The sequence below is a fragment of the Lathyrus oleraceus genome, chromosome 6 (genome assembly GCF_024323335.1).
Source record: "Lathyrus oleraceus cultivar Zhongwan6 chromosome 6, CAAS_Psat_ZW6_1.0, whole genome shotgun sequence".
Taxonomy (NCBI): Eukaryota; Viridiplantae; Streptophyta; class Magnoliopsida; order Fabales; family Fabaceae; genus Lathyrus; species Lathyrus oleraceus.
The window spans coordinates 428,111,530-428,136,043 of NC_066584.1; the positions used below are offsets into that span (position 1 = coordinate 428,111,530).

The 24,514-nt window shown below is 35.7% G+C and overlaps 1 protein-coding gene across 1 annotated transcript; it reads left to right on the top strand.

Moving 5' to 3' along the window:
* Positions 1-7,286: 7,286 nt before the first annotated feature.
* Positions 7,287-9,808, top strand: LOC127096225 (uncharacterized). The gene is made up of 5 exons (XM_051034821.1): positions 7,287-7,878; positions 8,154-8,264; positions 8,520-8,675; positions 8,820-9,061; positions 9,359-9,808. Exons 1-5 carry the CDS (start codon positions 7,362-7,364, stop codon positions 9,680-9,682), a joined length of 1,350 nt encoding a protein of 449 aa, XP_050890778.1. The 5' UTR covers positions 7,287-7,361; the 3' UTR covers positions 9,683-9,808.
* Positions 9,809-24,514: the final 14,706 nt, after the last annotated feature.

The window sequence follows — 24,514 nt, forward strand, 5'->3', positions numbered from 1 at the left end:
ATCCTCATGGGTGATGCCTTAATAATCAGGCTATCTCTCACTTGTATATCATCCACTTGGATCACATGAGACGGATCAGGAATGTATCTCCTCAACTGAGACGCATGAAACACATCATGAAGATTAACAAGCGACGATGGTAAAACAATCTAATATGCCATTTCTTCTATCCTTTGTAATTTCTGATAGAGACCAATGAAATGCAAAGTGGGCTTTCAAGACTTCAAAGCTCTACCAACACCAGTTACTGGAGTAACTCTCAGAAATACGTGATCTCCCTCTTGTAACTCAAATGCTTTTCTTATCTTATCATGGCATCTCTTCTGGAAACTCTACGAAGCTCTCATCTTATCTTGGATCAATTTGATATTCTTTGTGGTCTGTTGGACTATATCTGGTCTAATCACAACACTATCTCTCGACTCATACCAACATAAAGGTCTCTTACACCTTCTACCAAACAACGCCTCAAATGATGTCATTCCAATGCTCGAATGGAAATTGTTGTTGTAAGTAAACTCGATCAACAGGAAAAAGTTGTCGCAAGCATCTCCTGCTTCTAGCACACAAGGCCTTAATAAGTCTTATAAGGATTGGATAGTCCTCTTCGTCTGACCGTCAGTCTGTGGGTGATAAGTAGACTCAAATGTAGCTTCGTACCCTAAAGTCTTTTGCACACTCTCCCATAACGTCGATGTAACCCTCAGATCTCTGTCAGATACAATACTTGATGGAATCTCATGCAAACTGATAATCTTCTCAATATACGGCTCTTCTAACCTCTCAAATGGACATTTAAGTCGAATCGGAATGAAGTGAGCCGACTTAGTCAACCTATCCACAATAACCCAAATGATATCACAATTCTTCATCATCTAGGGTAACCCAAACACAAAGTCCATCGAAATACTATCCCACTTCCACTTAGGGATAAACAATAGCTGCATCAGACCCAACATGTTATGATGTTCAATCTTTGACTCCTGGCAAGTCAAACACGTATGCACGAACTCATCAATTTCTTTCTTCATTCTTGGCCACCAAAACAACTTCTTCATGTCTTAATACATTTTAGTAGCACCTAGATGAATACTCAAGCTACTCCTATGACCTTCCTCAAGAATACTCTTCTTAAGTTCGGGAATATCTGGTACGCAAACTCTATCTTTGAATCTCATCATACCACTCTCGTCGATTATGAACTCACCATTTTGAACCTGATTAATCAACATCAATCGATTAACTAATCCTAAGTCGACCTTCTATCTTTATTTGATCTCTTCAAGAATACCATTGGCCAACTTCAACATGCCTAACCTCACATTGTTACGAGTCCTTTCACATACTAAACTCAAATCTCATAATTGTTCAATCGATTCCAACTACCTAACCATAAGCATCGACATATGCAACGATTTCCTACTAAAAGCATGAGCCACGCCATTGGCTTTACCGGGATGTTAATTCAAACCAAAATTACAGTCTTTTTGAAATTTGAGCCATCTCTTATGCCTCAAATTCAAATCTTTCTGATCGAATAAGTACTTCAAACTCTTGTGATCACTAAACACTTCAAATCTGGAACCAAACAAGTAATACCTCCAAATCTTAAGTACAAACACAACGACAGATAATTCCAACACGTAAGATAATTCCTCTCATGAACCTTTAATTGTGTAAAAGTGTAAGCAATAACCTGCCTATTTTGCACCAACACACCACCCAAACATATCATCAAAGCATCACAATATATAACAAAAGACTCACTCAGGTTCTGCAAAGTCAGTACTAGAGCAGACTTCAACTTCTTCTTAAGTTCTATAAAGCTCTCTTCTCACAAATCATCCGACATATATGCTTGACCTTTTCAAGTCAACTGAGTCAAAGGCATCACCAACTTCGAAAAGCCTTCAATAAACCTTTTGTAATAACCAACCAACAAATGACTTCAAATCTTCCTCTTCAATAAACTCAGGAACCAACAATGACTCCTCCAATAACCTGCATTCTTGCAATCAACGACATATTGAACCAATCCTTCACACCTGAAACATCTCAGTGGAGCAAAAGCTTCTCCCCTACTTGTTTCAATTCTGCTCTTGCCAACAATCAGTTAGAAAAACAAACAAGTATTGACAGTGTTTCACACACATGTCGCATACATACAAAATTACAAAAACATGGTCGGATGAACTGAACCACTATAATACCATTATATATCACCCTAAATTCCGAAACTTATATAAAACGGTTTACTTGAAAATTTAAGGTGTCACCAATGACAACCCTTTAATAAAACATAGACATTTTAAAATCACGCAGCAGAAAAGTAAACAACGTGTAACACTTGCCATCACATGTTCACTTTCACTTAGGGTGTCATCACAGTGGAATCACATAAATCACAATAATAAAACAGGTTAACTTCAATTTGGGTCTTATAAAGACTTAACTTTCACAAAATGATTAAAAAAAAGAGTTTAAATATCCACTTTCAACAACTTCAACAAACCATCATTATAATTATCAAACTTAAACAAAACAAATACGTCGATATCAACCATAATAAAGAAAACATTGTTCGCCCCCAATGTTACAGAACTAGACATAACGACTAAAGATGAAAAAGCGATAACTAATGAAAATAACTTCAAGAGCTATTTCCCACTCACAACAACAACTTTACTATTGAGTATCTGCATGATGTCCATGGTGGACAATAACAAATCAAAGTGGATGAGAATTCACATCAATAAATTAATGGTATAAGCTGCATGGTAGAATTCAAACATCTACCCAATCCATCATCAATCACACAACATCATTCTCACACCCAATCCATCATCACACATAAAGCAATCACATATTCATCAATTAAATTATGCAATGAGACTCACAACTTCAACTAGACTCATATGCATGTGGTACCACATCATCATCAATTGGTTCACTCAGGAACCAGGTTCACCCTGCTCGAACCATTAATCCATCCTACTCAGATTCGAGACGAGTCACCGATCCACCATACTCAGGTTGCAACATGCCTCTTTTATCAATAATAATGACATAATGATGCATGCCAATACACATCAATGCAACAACAACATAATGTTTAAAGTCCCCTCCCGACAATAAACAAAACTTGCATTGACTCAACAATAATAATTCCCCTCCCGAACTATTATGCCACAACAACATCACATAATACATTAATATAATTTATGCTCATACGGTACCCAGGGGCGCTCCTGACTTTTTCGAGGCCCAAGACAAATAATAAAAATAGACCCCTAATAAAAAATACAATTTAAAAAAAAAACAACTTTGTATTCGTCAAATAAAAAGATGTGACTTCACTCTCTTCTTTACCAAATCCTGGTATTCCTCAGTGTCGACATTAGTTATAACTACTTCCTCCTCCAACTCGAATACATCAAAAACCTTTTCACAAATCTAAATAAATAGTATAAACAATATTAGGACCAACCTTGATATAAACTTTTCACAAGTGAAAATTACCAAATTAAGATTATAAGCTAGCTATGATAGAAGTTTTAGACAAGAGAATATCCTTAAATGAGAAAGAGCTTTGCAATGACCACACATAAAAAAGTATAACAAGGACGATTGAACCCACAACCTTTACCACCATGTTTAAAAATCAATCTCCTACTGTTTGACCAATAACAAACTCATATTTGTTATATATAGATGATTAAATATATTTTTTGCTTTTTTAAAAATAAAACGAGACCCCTTCGTTTGGAGGCCCTGGACTAAGAACTGTCTTGCCATTGCTCAAGGCCGATCTTGACGGTACCATGTCAACATCAAAACTTACACATTCAACATAACATCATCATCAATTATTCACAATCACATAGTTGCATAATTAGTAGGATTAACACTCAATATTATCGAACAACACCACATAATCATGATTATTTCACCTTTATAATGGCAATACATCACACATATTCATATTGTTTCTTCTCCATTCATCATATATACATAATTAAACTCCTAAATCATCACCATGAGATAATACTACACGTTAGCTTTCTAACGCTTCAAATCGCGCCTCAATCTGAATCCTGGAACTCAAGTTAGGCTAAAAAATGTCTCACCTAGTACAAAATCCAGGAAGCTGCTACGACCCGTAGCAATACCCATAACCCAAAAACGCTATTTTGCGAACATGCCCCATATGGGTGTTGGTGTAAGCCCTAGAGGCCAATACTTTTGGTACTTGTATCGAATTATTTATTAATAATTAAAAGACTTTTTCTTTATTATGTTTGATTAATAAAGTCCCTAGAATAGCTAGTCCGTTTAATGTATCAAGTATGACTTAATCATGAGATCACATTAAACATAAGGACGCTATTCTTAAAGTATCCGTAGTCGAGCTTTATTGTGAAGTGGGATAACATTAAAGCATTAAGACTATTATGTTTGTAGACTGATGATAACATCTCATGGATCATGGATAAAGAGTTATCAAGTCTTAAACATAGGTATGAATATTAAGAGTAATATTTACACCGGATTGACCCGCTATGAGAATACTATATAGAAAATTATGCAAAGTGTCATAAGTTATTCTCATGGTGATAATGGTGTATACCACTCTTCGACCTGAAACCACTGTGGATCCTAGATGTAGAGTCGAGTGCTTTATTGCTGATCCAACGTTGTTCGTAACCGGATAACCATAAAGACAGTTGATGGGTACTCCACGAAGCATGTTGAGGGACATAAGTGACCTAGATGGAATTTGCCCATCCTGCGTAGCAGGATAATTGTCTATGGGCCCAATATTGAACTGGACAAGGATGATACGGTCTATACCTTATTATCACAGAAGGACTTGTCAGATCAAATGACATTTTCGTGGCTTGGGTAGCAGTGATGTGTTGCTAGATACCGCTTACTGTTTATTATGTTAAATACATAATTTAATATAATTGCCAACACCGCGAAAACCTATAGGGTCACACACAAAGGACGGATTGATGAGAGATAGAGTAACTAAGGAACATCGTAAGGTACGGTGTACTTAAGTAGAATACGAAATATGGTAAGGTACCAAATACTTAAGTGATTTTGGCATATTATGAGATATGGGTCAAAATACACTTAAGTGGGCTTTTTAGCTTGAAGCCCACACAAGTGGTTCTATAAATAGAACCCTTGGTTAGAAGCATTGTCACTCAGACTAAAGTGAACTCTAATTGTAATTTCGTTTCCCTCTCTCTCTCACTCAAAGCCTTCATTCATAACAGCTAGCACTGCGATTGAAGGAATCCGTTCGTGTGGACTGAGTAGAGACGTTGTCATCGTTCAACGTTCGTGATCGCCATAAGAGGTAACGATTCTATCACTGATCATGCCCATTCGTAAGGATCATTAAAGGAGAAATTTTTAAATTCCGCTGTGCCTTGGATGGCAATTCTCCTTCAATGGGTACTTCTGAGCTACGATTTCGATCCCGCAAAAATCAAAATGCTCAGAATTCGACATGCTATAATGATTCAATGATTAAAACAACAAATTCATAATATATCACCGATTGACATCAACAAAATCATCACTTTTCAAGATTTTCAGGTAATGTTTTCAAAACTTTTACAACACAACAATGGAGGAGTTTCAAAACAAACATAAACAAAATTTTCACACATAATGATAAACAAATTTCATCACCAACATCGTCACATAACATCAATTCATCACTAAATTACATAATTCAATCAACAACCCAACAATCCTATTGGAGGTTAAAGACTCTTCATTCCACCCTTCATGCATTATACTCATTTATGAAGAAGCTTCTCCCTTTACCTGATTATCTTAGCAGCCAGTGAAAAAAAAATCTAATTTTGATTCTCTAGATTCCTCCAAATTTCTAACTTTACTCTTGCACATTCTCTAGCCTCCTCTCTATTCCCAAATTCTGATTTTACGTATGATAGAAACTCCTTAAACTAGATTATTTCATAATTTATATAATTAGGGTAATCTAGTTAGAATTATAAGTCCACTCCCGACTTACCAACATTCTTACTCCTTCCTCTCCTCTATTTTTCATAATTTTCAATTTAGTCCCAAACTCTCTATTTTCCATTTAATTAATTAAATTAAAATAAAATATAATCTTTTTAATTATTAAAATATTTCTTAAGAATTCTAATACACTTTTAAGAATCTTTAATTACTCATACACTCTCATCTCGAGATCACAAACCCCCTCATCCAAATTAGTTAAATGATCACATATAATAATTAAATTAAAATATAAATAAATAAATTAAAATAATAACTCACCCGTTAACCCCTTTAAGATGTTTGTTGTACTTTCTAAAGTATTGATTTATGTATTTAACTCATTTCTTTGTGTGATTACGTTTACAGGTCACATGTGATGCTTTACAATGAGATTTATCATATAATGAACACCCGTCCATAGCTACATTTGAGGTTGAATCTGATTTGGTTTCGCATTACAATAAAGTAACTGTTTAAGAAAATGAAAGAGCAACATTTGAGGTTTGTAAAAAATATGTATGACTCAAAATAATTTGGTGAAAAATATTTTGATTTGATTTTTTCATTTAATGTTTCTATAAGTTTAAAAGGCTTCATGTCTTCCCAGCATTTATCTCTTATGTATAATTTTAGGCATGAGAGTGTTCTATATCTTATTGCTATTTTTTTGCTCTTGGTTCTCTTTGCAGGCTAAAGCGGATGAAATAGCAAAATTGATGAATGAGAATGAACAATTAAAAAATTTGATTTAAGATTTAAAGGTATATTTATTTTTCAATACATTGTAGTAAACATCATGTTTTGCTATAGTGTTCATTTTTTTTATGTGTTTGTCATTTATATTTTTTTTATATATTATTAATATTTTACAAGGTTTTTAATTTTAAAAATATAATTTCTCTCACTTTAAACAAAATATTATTTTTTAATATATATATATATATATATATATTGACTTAGTTATTAGAGTAACATATATATTATTTTGTAATATCTGTCATGCCACTTATTAGTTGGAAGATATCTTGTTTGATCTATGTGTTATATATTTAGAAGATCAATACATAACATTTTTTAAAGTTAAGAAAAAAAAAATTAAATTAAGTTAAAGAATTTGAATTAATTATAGCTAATTTATACCATTAAAAGACTATACTTTTGTAAAGTAGTTTCAATTCCTTTTCTATATAACTTTAAACTTCATTTTTTAATCCGCGTTAAATTGTTAAAATAAAATATAATTTTGTAACGAGATGCGTTAAAATAAAAATACAGTTTCGTGATGGCGGAGTTGTTTTTCCTTCTCGTGATTAATGGCTTCTTGTATTTTAACACTGAGGTCTTCTTCTTCTTCCCATTCATTTTCCCGCGTAAAACCGTTACTTCCACCGCCGAACTTCAACTCCCGTTCATCATCCTCTTCACTATTAATCAAATTCAAAACCCGTAATTTTGGCATCGACGTCTTGCAATCGGAGTCCAACCGTAGTTTCGTCACACAATCAATCGGAGGGAATTTGAATTTGAGTTTCCCTCTGATTTCACCTAACGACCAATGGGGAAACTGGACCGCTCTATTCGCCGCCGCGGCATTCGGAATCTGGTCAGAGAAAACGGAGATCGGGAAGACAGTGAGTGGAGCCATTGTGACTATTTTGGTGTGTCTTGCTGCTAGTAATTTGGGGATTCTTTCCGTTGATGCTCCTGCTTATGATTTGGTTTTGAAGTTTCTTCTTCCTCTCGCTATTCCTTTGCTTCTCTTTAGGGCGGATCTTCGCCGTGTCATCAGCTCCACCGGCATACTTCTCTTGCCTTTCTTGCTTGGTTCAGGTAACTAACTCACTTCTCTATTCTTCTTTACAATAAGAGTGAAGAAGCTTCTTTTGATCAATAAAGTTATGTTGGATTTGTGGTGAGCTTGACCAGCTTAGTCAACAAGTCTACATCGAGTCAAACACTAATCTCATATGGATTGATCTTCAGGTGCAGTTTACGAATGATATTTTCAAATGCGAATGTATCTGAATGTTAATGTTCATTGTCTCTGTTTTTTATATTCTAATGACCTATTTAACTTGATTTTTTAACCTACATTATCATAACAGTTGCAACTACAATTGGGACAGTAGTAGCATATCTGGTTGTTCCAATGCGATCACTTGGTCCGGACAGTTGGAAGATAGCAGCTGCTCTCATGGGTAGACATATTGGCGGAGGTAACTCTTATTTTATTACATTGAGTTCATTAATCCACTGGGCCGTCTTTGAGGGTCTGCCCAAGAGTTTATCGCACATGACCTAAAATTTGTCACCATTAAACCATAACTAAATAGGGTCTCTATTAACTTACGCAGGGCCTCCAAAAAATTAAGACGGTCTGTTAATCAATGTTTATGGAAGGAAACATTTGTATCTTCAATTCAACTTAGACATGACTTAACTTAGATATTATTGTTTTCCATATTGTGCAGCTGTCAACTATGTTGCCATATCTGATGCTCTTGGTGTTCAACCCTCGGTTTTAGCTGCTGGCTTAGCTGCGGATAATGTTATCTGTGCACTGTATTTTTCGACATTGTTTGCATTGGCCTCTAAAGTGCCTCCAGAGGTCTCAACATCAGTAAATGGTAGCTCAGATTTTATTTTGATTATAATATCGCCATATGATTAGTTAGTTTACATTTTCATTTGATTTGAAATTAACTTGCTATTATATTTTCATGTGCTTCTGTGCATCAGAGTTCACCTGATTGATTATTTTTTCTTGTCAGATGATGCTATGAATTCCATATCTGGGTCTGGTGACAAACTTCCGGTGCTACAAATGGCTACTTCTCTTGCAGTGTCTTTTGCCATCTGCAAGGTTGCCAATATTCTTACAGGGTATTTTGGAATCCAAGGGGGTACTCTGCCATTAGTAACAGCAATTGCTGTGATATCTGCAACTGTATTTCCCAAACCATTTGCTTCACTTTCATCCTCTGGTGAAGCTATGGCTGTGATTCTCATACAGGTTGGTTGTTATTCATCTTATGACTTTTTCACTTACTAAGTGCATGTTTGGATTGACAACGATGAGTTTGGTGAAACCACATTGGCACTGTAATTTTGTTAAAACTCTAAGTGTAGTTTTTGTCAAAAGTATGACGGCTTACCATGATTTTGTCTAATTCAGTGTCAATCTGTATGTGCACTAAAATCGTAAAAGAAAGTTATTGGTAATTCCAACATTAAAAAAAGTCTAACTACATATTCATTGTCAATATCACCCAAACTGACTGGTTAATGGTTTGTTATTTGTGAGGAATAGGTATTCTTTGGGGTGATAGGTGCAAGTGGGAGCATAAGGAGTGTGATGAACACAGCACCCAGTATATTTCTATTTTCTTTTGTTCAGATAACAGTCCATCTTGCTTTGATACTTGGACTGGGAAGACTTTTTCGCTTTGACTTGAAATTGTTGCTCATAGCATCAAATGCTAATGTTGGAGGCCCAACCACAGCATGTGGAATGGCAACTGCAAAAGGGTGGAAATCCCTCATTTTGCCTGGTATTCTTGCTGGTATATTTGGAATTGCCATTGCCACTTTTCTCGGTATTGCATTTGGTCTAAAAGTATTGCGACACATGTAAAAATCCAATGTTCTTTATATGCAAACAATCTATGTACTGTAAGATCCGTTCCCATTTCTAGCTTTAGAAAAGCTTGAAGTGAAAACTACAAATTTTAAAATAATATAAAACTTGATTGCATTGAAACCAATTTTTTTAGGTGATACTCATAGTCATTAATGACAAAAGTTCATCAACTAACAATTATTAGTTGTAGCTCAAAAAAGAGTTCTGATAGCCAAACTGATTTTCTTTGTCTGCTATAAGGATTGATTCCCAGATTAGTAGTGCACTTGTATCGAATGGGAATTGTGTATCCCCTCCTCTTCATCGTATATTTGTGTGTTTGGTGATGATTAATAATCTATTGCTATTTTGTGAATCGAGTAAGATCAAATTAACACACAAATTTCCATAAATAAAACCTGTATGGAAATATAACATGAGAAGATTCATTATATGCACATCGGATGAGTTGGGAGAGAATTACTTCCACTCTTGTTGGGGAAGAACATTATTTCTACCCTGAGGCAACTTGTGCAGACAAGGAATCCATTTGGGCTAACTTGCCCTTTATGCTTCAAGTAGACGAAGGCAGTGAACAACTCTTCATGCATTTCCCTATGACAATTCAGGTTTGCTTTGCTTCTCATTTAGGCCTTTGTGCTCCTTCTATTTCTGACTTGAACTGTTGATTTAAGTTAGTGGTGCATCTTGTAAAGACGCCTTAGTTTCTCAATTTTTCTGCACTACTTTGATGCTTTAGAAAGCAAGTTGTTTTCAATAACATGTCTTTTGACCCACTTGCGGTGACTCCGACAGCTCAAGATTTTGTGGAAGAATTCAATCAGTCTAACCCAATCTTGAAGAGTTTCACATTGGAAAAGATATGGTCTCAATATATGTTTATAAGATAGTGCAATCTTCACCTATTAAAGCGGTTGTGTAAGGATGAGTTATACTCAATCACACACCAGTTATCAGATTGTTTTTGCTATCAAGCAAATCGTCATTTATATCCGCACTCCAAATATCCAGTCTTGGTCGTGAGGGGTGTGTTGATGAAGAGTCCTACATTAAAAAAGATATGGTCTCAATAAATATTTATAAGTGAGGGCAATCTCAAGTTTTATAAGGTTGAGTTAGGCGGTAAGATCGGTTATAAGAAATCATAAGCAAGTCCAACCATTATTCTTAGAACTCCGCATAAGCTAAGTGTGGATTGGTTACAAGAAATCACAAGGAGCAATGTTGAATGTAATGTAATTCATATCAAGTTAGTTTACATTTCATTTGTATTTGAGTTTGTATTGCATTTACATTTGAATTTGGGTGATTCTATTTAAACCCAATGTTAGTTGCATTTGTAATAGATTTTCGGAATTTGAATTTGAGAGTTTGAAAGTTAGTTATAATTAATTCTCTCTCTCTCTCTCTCTCTCTCTCTGACATCTTGATTCTCAGAGTTTGGAAAACACGTGTGTTAGTTAGAACTCAGTGATTTGCATAAGAACAAAGATGAACGGTGAAAACGGTAGCTTGAATACAAAACTTCCAGTATTCGACGAAAAGAATTAGAATCGATGGTCGATTCAGATGCGTTTGTTGTTTGATGCTTAAGATGTTCTTGATCTCGTCAACGACGGTTACACACCGGTTGTAGAAAATGCAACAGAAGCGTAAATAAATGTGCAACGTGAAACGAGGAAGAAAGATCAAAAGACGTTGTTCTATATCCATCAGTGTGTGGATACAAATGTGTTTGAGAAGATTGTTAATTCGACGATGGAGAAGGTGACGTGAGATACACTAGCGCGGTGCTATGGTGGTAACACATCAGTGGAGAAAGTAAAGTTGCAGTCCCTACGCAAGTAATATGAGAATCCCAACATGAAGAACAGTGAGAAGCTACATGATTACATCTCCTGAGTGATTGTGGTCACAAATAAGATGAAGTCTTGTGGAGAGATGCTTTTTGAACAAGTAATCATTGAAAAGGTACTGAGATCACATACTGCTCAGTTTGATTACATAATTGTAGCCATAAAACACTCTAAAGACACCAGTACCATGAGAGTTGAAGAGTTTAAGAGTAGTTTAGAGGCATAAGAGTTGCGTCTGACTGAAAGAAACTTTGAAAGGGAGTCAGAACATGCTCTAAAAACTCAGACTCTGAAAGCTTCTTTTGGTAAGAAGAACAAGAATCAAGCATGGCTAGAGAAAGCTGAGCAAGAAGCAAAAGCAACAATGTCCGCTGAAGCTGTTCAGAAGGCTGCCTCTAAGAAAATCGTTGAGGTTGCTCTGACTCAGAGAGAGTCCTCCACAACTGATCTTGCCCCTCTGGTCATCAAAACTCCGGAAGAGTTGCAAAGGAACAATAACTGGTCAGAGCCAGACTCGACAAACAAGATCAGGTAAATATCAGCATTCAAAGCCTGCTAGCTGAGCTACTTCAGAGGATGCCTCCTCTACCTAATCCTTAGACACTTTAGGATCTCTATGTAATATTTTTTAAGTATTTTTTTCTAAGCTTAGTTTCTGCTCTTTTTCTTGCTGTATTCTCAGAAGTTTTTCTTCTCAACAATGAATTTCTGAATTATTTACTTTTTGAGTCTGACAAAAAGGGGGAGAATTAGATAGAAGTCTTTTGATGAATTATTTTATCTAAATCTTAAAAATGTACTGCTTACATTCTAACATAAATTTATTGCATAGTTCTAAGTCAATTCTCAGGACCTATCTGAATCAAGGGAAACTGAAATTTTATCTGAGAAAACTACTAAATAGAGTCAAGCAACCTAAGAAGATCTGGTAAGAAATTCTCTACCCCAGAAACCCATATATGATACTAAATATCCTTAAAATTTTTTTTCAAGTATCAGACTTAGGGGGAGATTGCTAATCTCAGGGGGAGTCACTCTTCTATCTGACTCTGATCGGTTTTAGTTTAATATCTCTGAAAGTGCTTATTGTTTCATCAAAATCCTAAATTTTGTCATCATAAAAAAGGGGGAGATTGTTAGAACAAGATTTTAATTCTACAATATATCTCTAAGTTTTGATGATAATAAAGAATGAAACAATTCGGCACCCTCACAATTTTCTTAAGTGTGCAGGATTCTAAGCTAAAATGACTCTGATAAGTCACCTTCTGATTATTAAGAAACGAATATCTGTCATCTGAATTAGTCCAGAAGCGCTGACCCAACAAAGAGAAATCATATCTGACTCTGAACAAAATGCATCTGAGGAGCAATCACTTGAAGAATCTGACTCTGAAGTTCAAGCTCTGATGATCTGATTCTAAGAACTCTATTTGGAGACTCTGCAAGAGATATCTGAAGACTCTAACTCTGAAGACTCTGATCATGCTCACCTCACTATGACACATGCTCAGAAACACGCCATCAGATGTCACCTGGTTAGAAACTTAAGTCGGACGCATTCAAATTGTAGTACAATCCTTTTAAAGAAACATTTGATTATGCTCCAAGACTGCTATGGAAAGGACAAGAAATTTACTACATTTATCTCCCACAGCTGGCATAAAATCTTTATTGACTTTCCCCCAACGATATCATCTCAAGCGCTATATAAAGGCCTCCTCACAACTTGCTAAGGTATAGAACATTGATACAACAACATTATTATACTCTGATTATTCATTCACCGCTATTGTTGTAAGAAATATTTTTCATACAAGAGTTGTTGCTCAATATTGTGTGGCTATTTTTCCTTGGTCTAAAATTGTCTATATACTGTTTATCTAGAAGCATCTAGCGAAACACTTTGTAATTCTTGTAATTGCTTTTGATTCCTCAAGTGACTTGTTTAGGTCTGTAGACTTGAGAGAGCTAAGAGGTTGTTGAACTCTTAGACGAAATTTTTAATCTGTTGAGATTAGTGGATTAAGTCCTTGTTGAAGGCGAAATCACCTTGATCGGGTGGATTAGAGTAGCTTTGAATATCATGCGAATCAGGATAAATCGTTTGTGTTGTTATTATTTATCCTGTGTGTGTTGTTGCAAAAATCTTTTAATTCCTGTGAAAATAATTCAAACTCCCCTTTCTTATTTTTCTCTACCTTCATACCATAGTACTCGAATTTTGAGAAGTACTCCCTAATTAGTTTATAATGACAATTTGGCATAACTTAGATTAGCAAAACATGTATGATTGGTTGAGAAATATATAATTTTAGCACCAGAATAATGAAAATGTGGTAAAAGGAAACTACACCTTCTAAGTTGGGTAACCTTCACCTGGTTATTCATCCGAACGGTGGTTAAACCTCAAACGTTGTCCCAAAATGGACAAGAAATAAACATACAAAAGTGTGTAATTTAATCGCTAAAAAAAGAGAAATGGTGCCTACTCGATTGATCTTGTGCATGTGATGATCATAATAAATTCAAATGACTTAATTTGTTTGTCTGAATGAAAAGGGAAGGAAATATTAGAAAATGAGACTTAAGTACAAAGCATAGTTTGAGCGGTGTCTGAAAGGGACCATAGTCCCACTATGATTAGTTTCCTTGTAAATACCTTTGGCGTCAAATGATTACCGAGAGAACTAGATCTTAGCCAATCTGAACAAAACCTCACGTATGAGTACCAGTAGCTTCATTTTTGTATGCTTTTCCATCATTGAACAACTTGATATGAAAATTTGCGTAAGCAAGCTTTGTTGCCTGAGGACAAGAAATAGTCTAAGTTTGGGGAAGTTTGATAAGTGATTTTCTATCACTTTTAATAGTTCTTTTACTTTGTAATTTCTTCGGGATTTATCTGTTTTACTCTACTTTAGCGCATTTTATGCATTAGTATCATATTTTTGGTAATTTTAGGCTTTAAGAAGTATTTTGGGAAAAAGAGGAACCAAAACGAAGCTAAGCGCAGAAGCCGACGAGATATCAAGAATCCTCCATGCATTAATCAGAGGGTGGCTACGAGCGTCCGTAGCAGCCAAAGCCTTATCCGCCATACTTTTCATGCGCCTAATATAAGATCCAGGGGCCTACTACGGGCGATCGTAGTAGCTGCTACGGTCCGTAGCATGCATGCGAGAATTCCATATGATTTTCTTTCCTTTTTCAACATTTTCTATTGTTGTTTTGGGATCTATGCCATTCCTGATTCATAATATTTCATCTTGATTAGCATTTATCAGATTTATTTTGTTCCACAATTATGATTTTTTCTATAAAAACTCATAGTATGTAAGAGTTGAAAGATCCAACTTTTTATTAGTTTTAAGTTCTATGTATTTTATTTTCTAAGTTTCTTTGTATTGCTCAGTACTCAAGTCTCCATTGGAGAATTGGATCTGTCTCAATTCTAGTGAATTTCTTGTCAGTTAGGTTATATTTACTCTTATTTGCAATTATCAATTTATGAATTTACTGTTTATCATGTTTTCGACTGCGATAATTGCTTTGGTTGTATCGTTCTTCACCATGAGTGAATAGTCCTCTAGGGACTTAGGGTCATGATACCTAACATATGACCATTTGTATGATCCATCACTAACTTATGATGATAATATCATTTACGAGTTATTTTAAATCCCGATTTTTTGATTCCAACACTTGTACGAAAGTAAAATAGTTTTTAGGTACCAATCGTAATCTGAAAGAATATATATCGATACTCAAGAACATGTTTTTAAACAGTTAAGTCTGATACAATGAAAGTGCTCAGACTCAATTGAGAAATATTTCATTATTATAGGTGCTCAAAAGAAAAGAATATTTGACGAATAATTTAGCCGTGCGAAAGCTAACGAATTATTCATCACAAATAAGACAACACGTTGGCGAAAGTAGGTGTTGTCCATATTTATCTATTTTCTATAATTGTGTAGAAATTATAGTAATAAAAGTAAAACGATCATATGAATGTGTTAGAGTAAGGTCATAACCCCTAAGTCCTGTTTGTCTTAGAATATTTTAAGTGATTTTTATTTAAGCTATTTTTCCAAAAGTACTCTTCTATTTTACAAAACTCCATATTTTTGGTTAGTTTAGATATACACTGATAGAATGAAATTTTGTAATCAACCTTTAGTCTCTGTGGTTTGATAACTCTTTTTACTACTTTGTACCACCGTGCACTTGCGACATTTCATGTTTTTGGCGCCGTTGCCGGGGACCAACTGTGTTCGATATTTAATTTCTGTTTATTCACCATATTAACTAGAGTTTTATTTTTTTTCTTGTTGTAGTTCTCTCGCTGCCCTTGTATGCGAAAAACTCATTTTGATTATTCTATTTTGTTTTTGTAGAGATTAGAGCAACTTTTTCTTTTATATTGTTTCTTTTATGGTATGCATGAGGTCTATCCAAAATATGTTTAATTATGTGAAAAATAACCATGGGGACTCTTATCCCAATACCTATAACCCAGGGTGGACAGATCACCCAAATTTTCTATACAATAACCACTTCTAGTATTCCGAAGAACCACAAGATTTCCAACAATTCAACCATGAAATGTCAATGGAGAATTTTATTACGACGCAAACTCGCTCTAACCTGGAATCTATGATGGAGAGTTTTGTGGAGATACAAACTCGCCATAATGAAGAGTTTAGAAACCAAAATCTCCATACAAGTGAAGCCCTTAGGCAACTAAACACTATCGTCGAGTCCTTCATAAGTCACAGTTAGGCATTGGAGACCAAAATCTCCCATCTTGCACCCAACCCTCTAGGACCCTTCACCGAGGAACATGTGAATGTTGTAACAACCAGAAGTGAAAAACAAGTTGAAAATTTTAGGGAGAATTATAAAGAGGTTGAGGAGAGTTCTAGTGAGAAAATAGTAGAGATTGAAGAAAATCCACTGACACCACTAAAAAAGGAGGTTGTCGAAGAGGTATAGAAGGAAGCACCTTATGTTGCTCCTCCTCCCTACAATCCACTGATTCCTTTCCCGCCAAGATACGTGGAGGCTAAGGTAGGCACCTAAAACAAAAGGTACACCGAAATATTGAAAAAGATCCACACCAATTTACCATTGTCTGAGGTCCTGTCTAAAAAGAGAAAATTAGAGGACCATGAAATAGGGGAAATTATTTATGTTAAGAGGGGAAGGTTGACCTTTTTAGTGGTGGATGAAAGGATTCCATCCAAACCCGAAAAATTGATACTCAAGATAGAACCAGAACTATCCCCACAAGTGCAGAAGTGTGAACCACCTTACAGAAAGAAGAAAAATAAGAGTAGTGACTATGAGAGATTGCTTGATAAGTGGGCATGGACATTTAAGACTACTGAGACTAAGGTTGAGGAATCATTTTTAAAAGAGCCACCATGAGTGCTTGCACTCATGAATTGTCGAGCTAAACGTCGTTAAACAAAATGCTTCGTGGGAGGAAACCCACAAAATTGTGTGTTTTAATTTCTTTGCTTGTGTGTTTACTTTTGCAAGAATAAAAAATGTTTCACAAAGAGCACCACCACTTCCTACCGGGCGATATGCATCAACAAAGGCTAACCAGGAACGGGGATAATGTGGGCCTTCTTTATCCCCTTTCTTGTACTAAAACATCGCAGACAATTTGGTTCATGTTGGGGGGGGGGGGATTTCATTACTTTTATTTTTATTTTTCTATTTGTGTGTTTGTTTTCTTTTTGTTCTTTTATTTTCTTCAGTTTATTTTACTTTTAAAAAGGCCAATGTTCTAATTTTCCCCCTGAATTAGGACCGTTCAAAATAATATTTATTGAAAAAACTTTAATTATGAGAAAACTGGGAAAGTATATAGAGTTAGAGGAAAGAGAGGCCCAGTCTAGATACATCGGGAAAGTTTGACAACATAGGTATTACTCGAACATCCTAAGTTCCGCAAAGTAAGACACGAGTCTAACGTGTAGATTTGTACCATAGTACTCGGATTCTGAGAAGTACTCCCTAATTAGTTTATAATGAAATCCAAATGACTTAATTTGATTGTATGAATGAAAAGGGAAGGAAAGATAAGAAAATGAGACTTAAGTACAAAGCATAGTTTGAGCGGTGTCCGAAAGGGAGACTTGGGTCCGTAGTCCCGCTATGGTTAGTGTCCTTGTAAATACCTTTGACGTTGAATGATTACTGAAAGAACTATATCTTAGCCAATTTGAACAAAAACTCACGTATGAGTACCAATAACTTCATTTTTGTAGGCTTTTCCATCATTGAACAACTTGATATGAAAATTTATATAAGCAAGCTTTGTTGCTTGAGGACAAGAAATGATCTAAGTTTGGGGAAGTTTGATAAGTGGTTTTCTATCGCTTTTAATAACTCTTTTACTTTGTAATTTCTTTGGTTTTTATCTGTTTTACTCTACTTTAGCGCATTTTATGCATTGGTATCATGTTTTTGGTAATTTCAGGCTTTAAGAAGTATCCTGGGAGAAAGAGGAACCAAAACGAAGCTAAGCGCAAAAAACGACGAGATATCAAGAATCCTCCATAAATTAACCAGAGGGAGGCTATGGGCGTCTGTAGCAGCCAATTCCCTATCCATCACACTTTTCATGCACCTAATACAAGATCCAGGGTCCTGCTACGGGCGGTCGTAGTAGTTGCTATAGCCGGTAGCTGGTAGGCGGGAATTCCCCATGATTTTCTTTCCTTTTTTGACATTTTCTATTGCTGTTTTGGGACCTGTGCACTTCTTGATTCAGGATATTTCATCTTGATGGGTATTTATCAAATTTGTTTTGTTCCACAATTAGGAATTTTGCTATAAAAACTCATAGTCTGTAAGGACATGTATTGTTACCCCAGAGCAGGTTTTTAAATAGTTAAGTCTGATACAACAAAAGTGCTCATGCGCGGTTGAGAAATGTTCCATATTTATATCTGCGCAAAAGAAAAGAATATTTGACGAATAATCCGGTCGTGCGAAAACATACAAATTATTCTTCATAGATAGGATATCAAGCTGGCGAAAGCCGATGTTGTCCATATTTATTTATTTTTTATAACCGTGCCGAAATTCTTGTAATAGAAGTGAAGTGATCATATGAATGTGTTACAGGAGGGATCATGAACCCTAAGTCCTATTTGTTTCGGAGTATTTTAAGTGATTTTTATTTAGGTTTTTTTTCCAAAAGTTTTTTTCTATTTAAGCTATTTTACAAAACTCCATTTTTTTCCGGTCACTTTGGTCTCTGTGGCTCGATAACCCTTTACTACTTTGCGCGTGTAATACCCCAAAATTTACCCTTCATTTTTCCTGGAAGCATGGAATTATGTTTTACACTTCATTAGCATCATATTAGGTCATACTCATTGCATATTGCATTAGTGACATGGAGATCAGGTTTTAATCGATCACTCCTTAACAGAAGGAGCCCACACAAAGCAAGATTAAGAATTGGACTTCATTTTCTAAGTATACAAGTCTCAAGGGTCTCAGGGGGGTCCAAGTATCTTATTATGGTCCTCAGTTCATCAGTGAAGGATTCAAAGCTATCAGAGTGTTCATCTTGATTTAATCAGAAATTAGGGTTTCATGGCTACCTGCAACAGGCAATGTTTGGTTGGAAGTAGAGGAGCTCATCCATGTCATGATTAGAGAGGCATCTTGGCCTAGGGAGATTCACAATTATCTCAGAAAGATCCATTGGCAATCAGTGCAATCAGTTCTCGATCATTTCGCCCTAAAACTAGAGTTTGGTATAAAATCAGTTTATTTTTGATTCTTTGGGTGAAACTCTTTTCCATGGCCCTCCATATGTCCACAAGGGTCTACATACAAAAAATCAACTCTTTATTTGAGCTAGAAGTGCTTCAATTGATCAATGGAATCGAGAATCAGACAGTTTGGGAAAAGTCAACTATGGGGCCAGAAAAGTCAACTCCTGACATTTTGAGAGTGGAATCTCAAAATCCATGCCTAGGGGATCCTACATGTGAAATTTGATCAAGGTTGGATCATGGATTCATTATTTAATCAGGAATTGGAAAAGTTACTTAATTTGGAAATGGTTGACTTTCCATTTAGGGCAAGTTTTCATGATCGTTGCACTCACTTTAAGCCCATTTTGCATCAAGATAAAAGCTCTATTTGAAAATCTCTCTAACATGAAATTTGTTCCTCTTGTTCCAAGATTTCTAGATATATAAAGTTTGCTCCATTTGGATTAGAATTGAGAAAGTTATGCTTAGTCCAAAATCTTCAAAATTTGTCAAGACTTCTTGGCCAGTTTTCTTGCACTTCAAGGCATTATTTGAAAATACTTTCTTCACAACAACTGTACCTTTCCATGTCCTCTTTCATATCCTTTTGGAATCATATCATTTGGATCCATGGTTTGAGAGATACATTCATTTAAAGTGGGCACCATGACTTGATTTTCTAGGCAGATTTTGGGCCTGGCTGCCCCAATCAGATTTTCTAAGCATGCTGCACAAACCAGTCACGTTTTTTTTTACCTCTTTTGGCCATGCATTGGACATCCATTCACTTAAGTTTGACCCAAAATAACAACATTTTACACCTCACTTCACACTTTTATTCTTATGGATAAATCACTTATTAAAAAGCCCATGAGAACACCTAATCCACCCTAATTAAGAAGCTGAAACTCTAACCCTAAAGGAGCATTGGAATTTCGTGGCAAGGAGGCAAAGCTTCATCACATATCAGATTCCATTCCACTTCTATTTTCCATTAGGTAATCATCTCTTCCATGGTCATGTTTTGATATATCTACGCTTGCTTACCATGTTCATCACCATTAATCCTTCCATTTTCATATTTCTTTTTCTTATTTAAAATATTTTCTTCGTCCATAAAATTACCCAAAAATATTTTTCACTTTTATTAACGTTTTATTTAATTTTATATAATTTTTATTTTTGTATTTTTTTAATATTAATATTTTATTTTAATTATTTATTCTAAATGGTCCATTTTAACACACTTTTTTTATTGATTTTATTTTTATGACTTAAAATTATTGTTAGCATTTGATTTTTGGGATGAAGGTTGACCACTGTCTCATGGTCAACCTAACCTTTTCTTGGAACTTTATTTCACATTTTCAATTTATTTTGGATTTATTTTTGACCTAGTTTGGTTGGTTGACTTTTAATTTGACTTCTATTTTATTTTAATTAATTCACATACCAATTTTCATTATTTTAAAAATCCTTTTGGGGGATGATGATGTCCTGTCCCCACCTCATTTAGTTTAATTTTTCATAATTTTCTTGATTAATATACTATTTATTCTTGATTTATTTCTAACCTAGTCTTATTAATTGACTTTTGGTTTGACCTATGTTTTGTTTTAATTAATTCACGTGCCAATTTTCATTATTTTTAAAATCTTTTTGGGGGATGATGATGTCCTGACCCCACCTTATTTAGTTTAATTTCTCATCATTTTCTTGATTAATTTGCTATTTATTTGTTATTTTTTAAGTTGACTTGAATTTTCAGTTGACTTCTTTATGATCGATGTTTGACTTAGGGACTGCTTATGGCAATTGAAGAGATCTTTTGATCCTCCCTCGTTCATCTCATATGCCATGTATTAGAGGCCTTTTACCTTGATTTTATTTGGTCCTTACCTTATTTCCTGATTATATTATTCAGTGGACCCTTCGTGTGCATATTTTCATCTGTTTGATTCATTTGTTATCTTTTATATTTATTTCTCTCATTCATGCTTTCTATTGCTTGATTATTTAACATGTTCATACTCCCATGCATTGTTTAAATGCTCCATTATTTGATTCTTTGGTTTGATTATATATTGTTTATTTATCCGACCTGATTGATAACTGTTGCCTACTTGTATGATGTATGAGGCATATATTCTTATTGTTTGTTTGCCATGAACAATCCCCATTCATAACAAATGTACCCCTCTCCCATAAAGTGTATAATATTTATTTCTTTATTTCTTTAGTCACCTGTTAATGCAAGAATTAAAACGAACATCCGATAACCATTTCAAAATAAGATCAAAAGCTCGATCCAACGTCGAATAATCATTTTCAAAACTTAACAGAACCAGCACACATTCATCCATCCTTTTGTAAGTCGATTGCCTCAGGCATCTCCATCTACCTGTAAGTCGATTGCCTCCGGCATCGCCATCTACCCTTATCTGTAACTCCTCTCCGCGCTCCATCCGTCGACTCTTGTTCCATTTAGGTAGCACCCATTAGGTAGAACCCTTTGTATGATAACATAGGTAGAATTCCCTTATTCTTTGCATGCTAACATTAGGCAGATGTTCCCCTTTGTAAATCCTAACACATAGGTCCATATTGCATGACAACTCTAGAGCAGAGCTTCCCCACTTTTAGACCTTCCGTGCGTCTCCGATCTTGTGGCATGTCAGTCCGTTCTATTGCAAAGAGGTAACTGCCTAAGACTCGATTCAGCGAGCTGCGACACCTACGGCTAGGACGTTGAACACACTGCCCATCCTCCTTTGACACAGCTGGTGTCCTCTTTTGTAAGTCCATGTTCAGATGGCAATCCTTAACCCCTAGTTTAGTCGAACTACGACAACTCTGATTCTCATGTTCAGATGAGATACGTAGGCACGAGATGCGATGTCTTGCCGAGTTTGATTGACGACTAACAACTAATCCTTGTTTGCTTTTGCCCTTGCTGCGATTCTTTTCTCTCGCCCTTGTTGCGATCGAGACCTTCCCTTTCTCTTGCCCTAGTTGCAATCGAGACCCTTGTTCCCGTAGTTAGCCGAACTACGTTTTGCTCTGATTCTCATTCCAGATGAGATACGTAGGCATAAGATGCGACGTCTTACCGAGCACACTTCTCTTTAACCCATAGGTAGCCGAGCTACGAAGATTCTGATTCTCATACTCAGATGAGATACGTAGGCAGTGGATGCGACATCCTTGCGAGTCATTTTCTTTTAACCTTCCTTTTAGTAAATAGTACTTTAGATATACCTACACCCTTTAGACTAGAACAACACTTATGAAAAGGGCTCCCTAGGAGTACCTAGGATGTTTTGGGGTCCTTAATACCTTCCCATTGCATAACCAACCCCCTTACCCAGATCTCTGACATTTTTACTAGTTTTTGATTCGATAAAACTTTTAGGTTTTTGTTCGCTTTCTAACCATTCCTTTGGATAAATAGAAGTGCGGTGGCGACTCGACTTGTATGGTTTACCTTGGATTTAGTCAATATCTCTAATGGTAACGAATACCCCGCTACAGCGCGGCCGTACACTTGCGGCATGTCAAAATTCGTGTTGCAAAAGTAGCCGATTGCTGGTTTAAAAGTCCGATAACACGCCGAAGAAAATGGATGTTACCGCTAATTTTAGTATTTTCCACAAAAGTATAATTCTCGTTATGATTAGGTGTTGATATTTGTTTGAACAAAGTTGGTAGATAGAAATCATTGTTTCAGTCTCTTATTTTAATATTGAATTAAATTAATTATTTTCCCTTTTTTGCACAAAAAGCTAGTTTTCGCATAGCCTTAGATACGCATAGAAGTAATAGATACTAATATTTGTTATTTGGTCTCTCTATATACAATAACTATTTATACTACTCGGTATAGCCGTATATAGGGGTGGCAAACGGACATGTCCGCCCCGTTTAGGACCGCTCCTCAAAAACCCGCAAAAAAATGGGACGAGGCGGGACATATATAAGTGAGGATGTGAGCCAAAAGACTAAGCCCGCCCCGCAAAAAAGTGAAGGCAGGGTGGTGAAAACCCGCAGATACTGCACTTTTTAAGCCTAAAAACGCAAAAATTTATGTAAATACTCGTGCTCGTAAAAGCCCGCAAAGAAAACGAGGCGGGGCGGGACAAACATATTAGAGGGTGATGGCCTAAACCCTTGGCCCGTCCCGCATTAAAGTGCGGGAAAAACAGACATGCCCAACGGACGAGACCCGTTTTTCCACCCCTAGTTGTATACTTGTGGCCTTTCAAGTTTTTGACACCATTGCCGGAGACCAATATTTTAATATCGTGATTCCGTTATTTCGCTGTTTAGTCTAAGGCAATTTTCTGTTTTTGTTAAGTTTTCTCGCTTTTGGTTGTATGCAAAGAACCTGAAGCTCGATGATTCTCGCTTTCGGTTTTATGAGGTCAGGGAGTTATTACGAAGTCGAGAAGTGTGCACATCTCATACTCAATTTACGGGGATCTGAAAAGGACTGACCAAGTCGGGGCTGTTATGGCATTCCATGGAACAAGTCTTTTACATAATGGTTAATAAGGAGTCCGTTACAGAATGGTTAAATGAGCAGTTACATTTATTATGACCATAAAACTTATTAAATCTTGACTATTCCGATCTACGGAAGGGAAAAGGAAGGCAATATAAAAAGAGGATTTGCGACCATATAGAGGGGGCAACTGGACGATGAATAATATAGAAAGGAAAAAAGATACATAAAATTTGGTCCACCAACAATGGTGGTCATGAATCCTATACCAATTATAGACACACTAACCAATCAATTGTCATCTTTCCTGACTAGCATTAGAAGAATTAATCATTTAATGTTTTTAGCAAGAATATTTGACGTCCATCGTAAGACTCCGACAAAACTTTCTCAAGACACACAATTATATCCAAATAATAATCCTCCAAAAATGGATCTTCCATTAAAATACTTTGTCTATAGTACATCGTTGTACTCTTTTTCCAATTTTATAACCATAGTTGATATGAACGGGGCTGAATTCATTCATTATCATTTGCAAGTATTAGAATCCCTGCCGTGTAGGTTGAGTCACAAGACAATTACCAAACCAGCCAGGCGAACTAGAAAATCTGATCATATTTAGCAGATCAAACAAAAGGGTGGAGGCGCTCAAATCCAAAATGGAGAGGCTCGCCGA

Excerpts from the sequence above, each read along its gene's own strand:
- LOC127096225 (XM_051034821.1), top strand. The coding sequence starts at position 7,362 with ATGGCTTCTTGTATTTTAACACTGAGGTCTTCTTCTTCTTCCCATTCA. Across the intron at positions 7,879-8,153 it reads GCCTTTCTTGCTTGGTTCAG|TTGCAACTACAATTGGGACA; the intron begins GTAACTAACTCA and ends TTATCATAACAG. Across the intron at positions 8,265-8,519 it reads GGGTAGACATATTGGCGGAG|CTGTCAACTATGTTGCCATA; the intron begins GTAACTCTTATT and ends CATATTGTGCAG.